The sequence below is a fragment of the Mesocricetus auratus genome, unplaced genomic scaffold (genome assembly GCF_017639785.1).
Source record: "Mesocricetus auratus isolate SY011 unplaced genomic scaffold, BCM_Maur_2.0 Super-Scaffold_4256, whole genome shotgun sequence".
In the NCBI taxonomy this organism is placed as follows: domain Eukaryota; kingdom Metazoa; phylum Chordata; class Mammalia; order Rodentia; family Cricetidae; genus Mesocricetus; species Mesocricetus auratus.
In genome coordinates, this window is record NW_024429182.1 from 100,741,929 (window position 1) to 100,754,438 (window position 12,510).

Here is a 12,510-nt window from a genome sequence, read left to right on the forward strand (position 1 = left end):
GGCTACTTTCTTGTCACTGTGACAGAGCACCTAACAAGGCAACATAAGGGAGGATGGTTTATTCTGGATCACAGTGTAGCAGCGAGCCCATTAGAGTGGAAGGCACAGTGGAAGTAACAAGCAGTCACAGGTCCCCCACATTCTGGCAGGCCAGAAACACAGACAGCTCTGGCTGGAACAGGATCGGGATATACAGCCTCAAAGCTTACTCCTAATGACCTATGTCCACCAGCTAGATCTCAGATCCAGAAGGTTCCACAATCTCCCAAAGTACTACTACTGGCTGAGGACCTGGTGCTCAAGCACATAAGTTGTGGTGAGAGGAGTTCCATATTCAAACCATAACAAACATAATATGACTGGTAACTTTCTATAAATAAAATTTCCTGGGAAACATAACTACACACAAGGTTCATGTAATATAAAGTGTCACGCCCATTTTTGGTGATTTAGAGAGGAAAATATTATACAGTATATTAATAAATATAATAACCCTTTAAAAAACAAAGATTTATTTTATTTTCTTTCTTTGGGGGGGGGCAGGATTTCTCTGTGTAGCCCTGGCTGTCCTGAAACTGGCTATATAGACCAGGCAGGCCTCAAACTCAGACATCCACCTGACTCTACCACCCCAGTACTGGGATCAAAGGTCGCCACCACCACCCAGCTAAATTTCTTTCTTATTGTCAATAGAGAACTTTGTTGTTTTTAAGACTGTAAAATCAAAGATACAGCTCTATCTTTATGTCTTTTCCAAGTTATTTAGTAACATTTATTCATTCAACAAATAATGGTTAGATGTGTATATGCTGAAAAGTATTCTAGGCATGCTATTCATCAAAGGTCAAGTACTTTTTTTCAGTAAAGGGCCATATAATAAACATACTAGACTTTGAGATCTGTGATGGTTAGTCTTTTGTTATTTGATACAAGCTAGAGTCATCTCAGAAGATGGAGCCTCAATTTAGTAAATGTGTCCCATCAAACTAGCCTCTAGCCAAGCCCATGGAGCATTTTCTTGATTAATGGTTATGTGAAAGGGCAACCCTAGGCAATCAGTCTGAGTTGTATAAAAAGCAGGCTGAATAAGCCTATAAGCAGCATTCCTCCATGGACTCTGCTTGAATAAGTTCCTGACTTGGCTTCCTTTGGTGATGAACTATGATCAGAGGCATAAGTAAAATAAATCCTTCCCTCCCCAAGTTGCTGACTGAAATTAAAGATTCTTAATTCAAAATAGTAAATGGAGCCAGGCATTATCAGAGGTGTAAGTAAAATAAATCCTTCCCTCCCCAAGTTGCTCACCAAAACTAAAGATTCTTAATTCAAAATAGTAAATGGAGCCGGGCATTGGTGGCACACACCTTTAATCCCAGCATGAGAGGCAGAGGCAGGAGCACCTCTGTGAGTTTGAGACCAGCCTGGTCTACAATAGCTAGTTCCAGGACAGCCTCCAAAGCCACAGAGAAACCCTGTCTCGAAAAAGCACAAAAGTAATTGATAAATAAATAAAAAGTAAAAAAACTCCGGGGACAAAACAAGCCTCCAAAGTCACAGAGAAACCCTGCCTCAAAAGTGCCCCCCCCCAATTTTTCTTTCTATTGCTAAACACCAAAACCAAGGCAACTTATAGAAAGAAGGATTTATTTTGGATTTACAGTTTCAGGTGGTTAGGGTCAATAGTAAGAGGGACCCCACAGCGGAGCAACAACTGAGAACTCACATCTCAAACAGCAAACAAGAAGCTGAGCGGCTGAAGAGATGGCTCAGAGGTTAGGTCCTGAGTTCAATTCCCAGCAACTACATGGTAGCTCACAACCATCTGTAATGAGATCTGGTGCCCTCTTCTGACCTGCAGGTATGCATGCAGGCAGAACACTGTATACATAATAAATAAATCCTAAAAACAAAACAAAAAAATCAAAGAAGCTAAGAAAGTGCACTGGAAATGACTCAGCTTCTGAAACCTCAAAGTCTGCCCAGAGCCCCTCCGGCAAGGTAACACTTCCTAAACCTACGCAAACAAAACTGGGGACCAAGTACTCAGATGCCCAAGAATACAGGGGACATTGCATTCGAACTATTACAGTGGCTCAAAGTGGTCAGGTACAGTATGCAGGATAAAAGGATAGTTAGGAGCCAGACATGGTGGCACACATCTTAAATCACAACCCTGAGGAGGCAGAAGCACACAATCTCTTATGAGGTGAAGGCTGGCCTGTTCTACATATCGTATACAAGACCGCCCAGAACTGAATAGCGATGCCCAGCCTCAAAAACAGACGCCTGTGCTGGAGAAATGGCTAGGCAATTAAGAGCTCTAGCTGTTCTCCCAGAGGAACTGGGTGCCATTCAAGACCCACATGGTAGCTCACAACCCTCTGTAACTCTAGTTCCAGGAAATCTGATGCCCTCTTCTGGTCTTTGAGCGCACCACGTGTGCACAATACACATGAAAACAAAACACTCATACACACAAATAATTAATTAATTAATTCCATGTATAGGAGGAGACATATATATGTTATATCCAACTACAAAGCCATTTTATTTAAGAGATATGGGCATCTATAAAATACTATACAGACCAAGGCACAATGAATGTCTGTTTAAGACTAAACTCTGGAAAATACACAAATTTTTCAAGAAGACCACACAAAACTAAATGATAGACTTTCTTTATTGATCAAAAGTTACGGATGGTAATATAACTTCTACACAAATTCAAGCTGGCATTTTATAAAAATTGATATGAAAGGGATAAACTAAACTCAAGGGCTTCACTTCTAATAATTTAGAAATAAAGGGACCAGACCCTCACTCAGCCCCTTGCTTTAGCAGCCATGACAGGCTACAGAAAAGATATGTAGGCCTCTGACACAAGGAAACTCCAGATCCTCTGGCCTCCTGGAGCCTAGGGCCAAAACTGAACACAAAGAAACTCCAGAAAACTCCCCCACCCCATCCCCAGCCTCCTAGGATCTGTTTGGCCACAAAAGAAACTCCAGGGGAGTCCAAAACCTTCCCTGTAGTCTCCAGGATATAGTTCTGAAAACTACTGATATCTATGTGCAACAGGCCATCTGCAAGTAACAAAACAATGTCATAGAAACCACAGAATGTTCCCTCTCAGCACTGACCAATGAAAATAATTGGTACACAGGTATTTCATGCCAAAATATGACTTTGAAAAATGCTCTTGATTGTCCCAAATGTCAATCAATCAGAAACCAACCCATACCTACTGATGTAATCCTGTAACTTTTGTCAATAAAACCTCACAGTAGACAGGGAACTTCACAACTTCATTCCCTCTAGGGGCTGCTGTGACAGCTAGCCAGACGGGGTCCCTGTCATGGGTGGATGAACAAGCATTAAACCTTGCTTTTGCAGTTTAGTGGGTCTGTCTTCCTGATGGTCTCTGGGAACTTTGCAACTTAGGCACAACAGAAATATCAAACTAAGACGCCTCACACTGCAAAATGTGGGGATGGGGTGGAGAAAGGGAAACCTGGGAACCCAGCTGAAGAAAATCTAACCCAGAGGCCAGTGAGATGGTTCAGTGGTTAAAGACCTGATGACATGAATTTGATCCATAGAGCCCAATGGTAGAAGAAGAGAACTGACTCTTGCAAGTGGTGCTCTGACCTCCACAAGCATGTTGTAGCACACATGCATCCACATGGCAAATAAAAATGCTGAAAGAAAACCTGACCCAGAATACATCCTTATCAACTTTTTTTAACAACAACATAAGGAAAAAAGATACTGTGGACTCTATTAATTAAAACTAAAATTAACTTTTAATGCATCACAGGGAACTATCAATAAGGTAAAAAGACAACTCAAAAATAAAAGTATTTGCAAATCATATATCTGGTACTGTTCTAGTCTACAAAACACATAAAGAACTATACAAGATACACAACTCAACAATGCTAATACAAATGACCAATTTAAAAGTTGGCAAGGACAGAGAAGATATAAACAGGGAATAACACATGAAAATAATGTTCAACATACTAATTATTTGAGAAATGCAAACATACTAGGTTCATTACTATAAAACAAAATAAAATGAGTTAAGTGTGTTGCTATGGAGAATGCTGGAAGAAGAACCCTCATACATTCCTGACAGAAATGTAAAATTGTGTAAGTTGTCCTGGAAGAGATCATACGAAGTTAATATGGAATTATTACATGACACAGATTTCCACAATAAAAATGAAATCACTTGTATTCCCTAAATTTGCACAAATGTTCAAGATGTAGCACTCTTCACAGTGGGCAAAAGATGGAAGTAAGCCAAACACCATAAGCCTATAAATGATTAAATAAAATGTTACAGTGGAATATTATTAAGTATAAATAAGAGTACCAACACAAGCAAAAAATGGATGAACCTTAAGACATCAAGCTAAGTGAAAGAGAACAGAAACAAGAACAGTGTGCTAAGATTCCACTTACAGTCAAGAAAAAGCAAATCCTCCAAAACAAATTACCCACTGCCTGGGCTACCGGTAGAAAGTAGAAGTTTTTAAGAGATACACAGTTTCCTTAGTGATGAAAATGCTCTGGAACTACACAGTGGTCACGGCACAGCACCATGAATATAACAACATTAGCAGAAACTACTAAATAAAAGAAAGCAGACACCAAGGACTGTATACTGATGATCCCATTTACATATAACATCAGAGCGGGCAAATTCATGACATCATAAAATGTAGGGAAGTGTGGCTATTGCTAAAGAATATCAAGTTTCTTCTCTGCTGTGGCTGCACAACTCTGTGAACGTACTATACACCACTCAACTGTTTTTCTGAAAGGAAGAATTTACAGTATGTGAATATATCTCAACTTTAAAAAAAATTTGAACTAGAACCACATCATAGGGCTAAGGAGTCTTATAAAATCATCATCTCTACTTTCACATCCTACAAAGCCTGAGAACAATTCAGAGTGAACTATTTAAGTTATTAACTTACTCAACAAACTGAAGTTTGTTAGTAACAGAGCCAGGATTAGGATATAAGATACTTACTTCTACCTTAGTTCTCAGATATTGGAAGCAAAAAACAAAAAGCCAGAAAATAAAAATCTTTTAGCCAGGCTTAGTATAGTACACTTGTAATCTCAATTGCAAATTAAAGACCAGCCTAGACTGCAAAGTGAGATCCTGACTCAAAAAAACTAATAAATGAAATTTTTAAAAATGGTCCTTATAATTTTTAAAAATACTTTGTTAAAACTAATGCCCTGATATCCCAGCATCTCTTTTTAAGCTCCAAACCCTTCATTAATTTATCATTTTGCAAATACAAAAACATCAAGCTCACTGTATTTCAAAACGCACTTGGAATAGCTAAAAAATTTATTCATTTACCATTCATAGATTAATTAATGTTTTCAGCAATTTAATGAAACGTTACCTAATTTTTCTTTCAGAAAATCCCATTACATAAAATCTTTGAAATTCTAAGTCAACTTTACAGTGTTTTATTTTATATTTTAGTGTGTTGAAAATTAAATTTATTTAGTGTGTATGTATGTGCATAAATGCACATGCATCTATGTGAGGGTGCACACCTACCACAGGCACTTGTAGAAGTCAGGATAACCACGTGTCTAGGGAATGTCAAACTTGGCAGCAGATCTATATCTGCTGAGCCATTTGACTGGCCTGTTATTAACATTTATCTTTTTAATTAGATTAAATCTGTGTGCCTGTGTGTATATGCGTGCACTCGTGTGCTCACACACATGTGTTTGTGAAGAAAAATCTACCTTTCCTTTTGTTGTTGTGAAGACAGGATTTCACATAGCCCAGGGGGACCTACAGCTAGCTTATTTCCAGGATGGATCTGAAATCTTGGGATCCCCTGCTTCTACCTCTGGAGTGGCTAAGATTACGGCTTAGGCAGTACTGGTAATCAAACACAGGGTCTCTGTTATGCTAGGCCAGTATTCTACCCACTGATCCACATTCCCAGCTTTATATATATATATGTATGTGTGTGTGTGTGTGTGTGTGTGTGTGTGTGTGTGTGTGTGTGTGTATTTCCCCCCCCCCCCCCCCCGAGACAGGGTTTCTCTGTGGCTTTGGAGGCTGTCCTGGAACTCGCTCTTGTAGACCAGGCTGGCCTCAAACTCACAGAGATCCGCCTGCCTCTGCCTCCCGAGTGCTGGGATTAAAGGCATGCGCCACCAACGTCCAGCCCAGCTTAATATATTCTATATTGATATTTTTCAAAAGTTAGACAGTCCCACAACTCTAGCTCATTGGCTGTGGTCAGAGTTTTGATACTTTGACCAATAGAGGATGATAGAAATGATCTTTGCAATTCCTAATCTGATAAAAACTGATCCAAATCATAAAACAAAGATAATCCAACATATGGTATTTATTATAAAAACAAGAGTTCTTATCTACGATGAATACTCTTTCCATAGCATCCTATAATCATACAGATCCCCCTGCCAAAAAAAAAAAAAAAAAGAGGATAGTATTTTAAAAGTTCTATTTCATTCATTTGTTTATTTTTTGTGTGATTTCCGGTGTGTGAGGGAAGTCAAAGGACAACGTTCAGGGCTCCTGCCCTCTGGTTAGAACCCAGGGGTGTAAGTCAAATCATCAGGCTTGGTGGCAACTACATTTACCCACTGAGCCATTTCATTAGCCGATTTTAAATCGCCTTTCAATTGTCTAAAATGATAATAATTAGTATGCTACAGAAGTCAAAATACTCCCATTCAACTTCATATAAATAAAGTACAACAACATACATGAGCATAGGCTTCTCTAAGCACACAGGTCTCATCATTTGGATGCAATTCTGGACAATGAGTCTGAATGTGGGGGACGGGGGACTAAGGATGGAGCTCATTTTGTAGAATGTCTAACAGCCCCAAAGCCCTGGGTTCTGACCCCAGCACCACATGGAGCACTCGAGTGGAGGCAGAAAATTCAAGGTCATCCTACACAGGGAATGCTTTTGCTGTTAGGGATCCATCTTAAAGCTAAGATTACCCAGGATGTCCTGTTAATTACACATTTGACTTTCTGACTCCATGGGTAATTTAGAAGTCTCTCCTAATCACCCCACCCCCCATTTTCCCAGGATAGGGTTTCTCTGTGAAACAGTCCTGGCTGTCCTTGAACTCACTCTGCATACCAGGCTGGCCTCAAACTCACAGAGCTTCACCTGCCTCTGCCTCCTGAGTGCTGGTATTAAAGATGTGTAGCAACACCACCAGGCATTATTTTTATTTTTTTAATGTTTTATGTATGATTGTTCTTCATATATAGCTGCATGCCAGAAGAGGGCATCAGATCCTATTATAGATGGTGTGAGCCACCATGTGGTTGCTGGGAATTAAACTCAGGACCCCTGGAAAATTAGCCATCGCTCTTAACTGATCTCTGCAGCCCCAAGAGTTTATTTTTCAAATCAGGAATAAATTTAGGTTCTATCTATACCTTTTAGGTGATTTAAACAAAAATATTTTATTTAATTGGGTTGATTTTAAAGAATGAATGAGAAAAAGTGTGGAAAGTTCTGAGCAAGTGGTAGTGGTAATGGGCCAAAACTCCCAGGACTGAGGTTACAGATGCAAGAGGATGGGGAGTTCAAAGCCAACTTAGTCTACACAGACTTCAGCCTTAAAAAACAACCACAAAATAAAACAAATCCCCAGGACATTAGAAATTAAGAGTGCTGCATTGGTAGAGTTCTTTGTCTAGCATGCTCAAGGCATGATAAAGCTGTTGTTCATCTGGGCGTGATGAGGCAGGAGTATCTCAAATTTAAGGATAACCTGAGCGTCATAGAGTTCTCCCAAAACCAAAATTAAGTAAATGTATAATGTGGTCTCCCAACAGGAACTTACAAAATAACTGCTGCTTAGCAGCAGCAAAGAGAAAATCATAACAACATGGAAAGTAGTCATATTCTGTAATTCCTAATAAACTGTTTTAAACACATACTACTAAATGCAAATATCGATTCATATTAAGTGGGATAGTAGTTCAGTGTCAGAACGTAACTTGCACAGTTACCTTTATCAAGTATTTTTCCCATCTGTCTGCTGTGACGGATTTGCCAATCTTCCTCATCAACTTCAAATGAAGCTCCACCAGTTCTTTTGGCACTTAAAAGGAAGGAAAAAGCTCTGTTAGCCAACAAAATGAAACACTTACATTTAAGATTTAAAATAAAAATAAAAACCCACTTCCTCCAGTCCTAAACCCTTTCTCAAAACCCAGAATGTTCCAGGCTCTACTTTCTTTATCCCTAAATCCTTAAAAGCCTAAACTAGAACAAAAAATGACTAAATACTATTTTCAGTATTTAGTATGGGGAATAGTCACATTTAGAACTATCATGAGGAACGAAACCTATTATAAACTACAGAGTAAGTCACAGCAGTTTAATGGTCACAGAAGCTCCACACACTGCAGGCCCCACAGGGATGTGGATGAGGAAGACTTCAGGAGAGCAGAGCAAAGTCAACGCTCTGAACTTTCTTCTTCATTCCTGTGAACAGGGAGACTGCCCCCAAAACACCACAAAGCTGTTTGTTTGTTTGTTTGTTTGTTTGTTTTTAATGACTAGAAATGTAGCTCAGTGGTAAAGTACTTTGCCTAGCATGTAGAGATGACAGGTTCAACCCCCCCCATTTATACAATAACTAAATAACCATCAAATAAAAGCACTTAACTAAACAACTAAAATTTCTTAGTGTTCCTCATGTTATACATCTGGATTCCAGGCGTAGATACAAAGTCATACAATGAGAAAGAAATTGAAGAATATACATCTCAGGTTGATGGACATTTTAGAAACTGAACTAACAGTGTTCAAACTTAAAAAAAAAAACTAAACTAAAAAATGGTCTTCAAATCTAACTCCTATACGACCAGCTGAATTTCTCTGTAGCATCCTATGGATCCCTACCTGACAATCTTCTCAGACCAACAACAACAACAAAAGTCAGGCAGTAGTGGCAGATGTCTTTGCCTTTAACCCCAGCACTTGGAAAGCAGAGACAGTAGGATCTCTGTGAGTTCGCACCCTGGTCTACTGAGCAAGTTCCAGGACAGGCTCCAAAAACTACACAGAGAAACCCTGTCTCAAAAAAACAAAAACAAACAAATAAAGAAGTCCTTATCTTCCAAAGCCTTGGCCCCATCCCTTGAACAGGACTGACCATTAGATGGCCATCTTTAAGAGAAACTCTACCTTCCTACACCTTCCTCACTGGGTTTTGACTCTTACTCAAACTTCAAAAGATTGCTCTATCTTCCCTCGGGTTCTCTGTTCTTACTGCAAACAACCAGAGTTCCTCTAAATATCCCTCAGGTGGTGATCTGATTGTTTTTAAATTATATTAATTAGACCCAAGGGAAATACATAGGACAGATATGCCTGCCAAATTTTGTATTTCCCAAATCTTAAATACTACTAGCAACAAAAAAGAAATTACAGGTACCAGCTGGGCAGTGGTGGCACATGCCTTTAACCCCAGCACTTGCGAGGCAGAAGCAGATGGATCTCTGTGCATTCCAGGACAGGCTCCAAAGCTACAAAGAGAAATCTTGTCCAGAAAAACCTGAAGGGGGGGGGCTAAATTACAGGTACCCTATCTAAATTTTTTCCATAACCAAATGTATATATTAAGAAAATGCTGGACCAAAAAGAAGCTTTTTTTTATTTGCTAATTGTCCTCATGGTTACTAAGACAGAAATAAGATCTGCAACATTTTCCAATCTATTTGATCTAATACAGAGTTAGACACAAATGCTGTGCAAACCACTCTCATTTTTTCAGTCCTTCATTCTCTCAAGGGCTTTATTCTGAACTTCTTGTAACTTGACAACCTGCAAGTATAACAATCACTCATTCAACAATTTCCGAGGGTCTACTATTAGCAAGTAAAAAACAATGTTTGGCTACTCGTCCAGAGGACCAGGGTTCAATTCCCAGCACCCACATGGCAGCTCAGAACTGTGTATAACTCCAGTTCTAATGGATTTGACACCCTAATACAGACATACAGTCCTTGTCCTCAGTGAGTCTCCATGAATGAATCTTCCACAGATGGGCTAGTCACAAATAAATATAGAACCTGAAGTAGAACCTAAAACCCAAGTAGAGAGTTGAAGATGGAGTAGAAAACTTCATATAGAAACAGGAGTAGGTGTAAAAAAAACAAAAGAACAACAGCGACCATGAATCTTCAGACAGGGATTTTACCATGAAGATTTTACTCACAAAGCCAGCCAAAAAGCCTGATTTTATTTACAAGTTGAAGCAGAAGATCATTCTGTGTTTTAGAAATATCCCAATGACTAAATTAGAGGAAATAAGATTTTAAAATAAAAGTTTTCATTTGCTTGTTTTAAGAGATAGAACACAGGGCAAAAATCTGAAGTAAATTTAAGGAAATATCTATAAAGATGAGTGTAGCCTGAACTAAGCCTACATACTAGGGACAACAGACATAGCAGTGAGCAGAACTGAGAAATATTTTAGAAAATAAAATCAACAAATTGTGTGGCAGGCTGGCAGTGAAGTACTGGCTTAGGAAACCCAAGAGGCCAAGGACAGCATGGTACTAAGGGCTCAATTCTCAGTTCTCCATTCTACTCAAGTGGTCCCGTCCCTTAGCACTGAACCTTGACTTCCTAATCTGTACTGTAAGACTATGGCTATCTCCTGGAGTTTTCAAACAGCAAAACACTAGATTGAAAACACTTCTGATATATTTCTGCCATGATATTGGAAACTAAGATCACCTTTAACTCTTCCCAAACACTCAGAGTTCACAGTTTACCCTCACTACATCTCAGGCCTGCTAAAGTCTCGACCTTCCATCTTCTCCCCCTTCTTTCTAGGACATACAGAGAAGGCTATACCTCCTCACTGCAGAAAAAAATTGTCAAAGATAGTAATAGTCAAACTGGGCAGTGGCAGCGCACGCCTTTAATTCCAGCACTTTGGAGGCAGAGGTAGGTGGATCTCTTGAGAGTTTGAGGCCAGCCTGGTCTACAGAGCCAGATCCAGGACAGCCAAAGCTACAAAGAGAGACCCTGTCTCGAAAAACCAAAATAAAATAAAATAAAAAAGGATAATACAGGCTGGGCGTTGGTGGCGCACGCCTTTAATCCCAGCACTCGGGAGGCAGAAACAGGCGGATCTCTGTGAGTTTGAGGCCAGCCTGGTCTACAAAGTGAGTTCCAGGACAGCCTCCAAAGCCACAGAGAAACCCTGTCTCAAAAAAAAAAAAAAAAAAAAAAAAAAAAGGATAATACATACTCAAACCAACATCCCAATTTAGCAGTTGGTGATTAGGTGGAAGCTCCACTCCTCTCTCTCCCCGAGACCTTGCCCCTTCAGAAAGTAGACCAAACTGCAGCCCCTCCCCGCAAAAAATCTGCCAAGAGTTAGCCCCTCCTCAGGGCTGCTCAAGACAATGCCTACAGGCTACTTAAGACCTGTCGGCCATTATTTGCCATGAGATCACCCAGGAGTGCTTTGTTCTGTTCATTAAACCTTGATTTATTAATTTGGCTTGACTGGCTTATTACACCAGCAGTGGCCGATATCCAATAACCGGGAATCCAAAGCTTATCAGTTGGTAATACATTTATAGCTCTATAAAATACTATAAACTCACTTAAATTTCTTGCCTGTAACTCAAGAGTCTTGACAATTATTTTCATCCTAACTCCCAAACCCTTTCTTTTACATCTACACTCAATAGGAATCACTTTGGTCTGGCCAGGCAGTGGTGACATACTCCTGAAGGAAGACTCGGGTAGATCTCTGTGAGTTTGAGGCTATTCTGGTATACACTGTGAGCCCAAGACAGCCACAGGCACACACACGTGCGCCTCAAAAAACCAAAAAGGAAAAAAAAATCACTCTGGTATGTTCATTGCCCACTAAACATCCCCCCCAAAAAAAACCTCTTGAAAAACAAAAAAGGGGGGAAATCACTTTGGTTTGTTTACTGCCCACTAAACCTATCCTAGCTGTTGCCTGTGAGTGCCATGTGGAAGCCTTCCAGCTAATTTCCATATCCTTATGTGAATCAAATTCATCTTCCAATGGCTAGGGAATGTAAGTCTCGGGCTTTCCATTTCCAGTATGTCTTTTACTGTCTGTACCAAGTGGTGACTCTGACCAGGTTTTAAACCTACCTACCACATCATACAGAAATCATGGAAGATTTTTATTCTGTTGGCATTGCTTTTTAAAAGGCTAAGAGAAAACAAAATTCAACATGCAATAAACATGCTTTTCATTATGTTTACAAGTCTTGTTTATGCTGAGTTAGGTATATAAAAACAGGTTAAGAACTGAATTTATTAGGCTTTATTCAGGGAAGCCACCTACAGTGAGGGAGAGTACAGAGCTGGCATATTAAATTAACATTCATAACTCATTATTTGGTAACTGTGGTGGGTAGTTTGAATGAAAATGGACCCCATAGGCTCATAGGAT

At 39.6% G+C, this 12,510-nt stretch overlaps 1 protein-coding gene across 1 annotated transcript in view; it reads right to left on the minus strand.

Moving 5' to 3' along the window:
• The window catches only part of Rsf1 (remodeling and spacing factor 1), a 104,310-nt gene that overhangs the window by 61,953 nt on the left and 29,847 nt on the right, over positions 1 to 12,510 (minus strand). Inside the window, exon 2 of the mRNA XM_005073947.4 lies at positions 8,060 to 8,151. Within this exon, the coding sequence (XP_005074004.3) occupies positions 8,060 to 8,151 (92 nt within the window). The remainder of the gene's footprint in view (positions 1 to 8,059; positions 8,152 to 12,510) is intronic.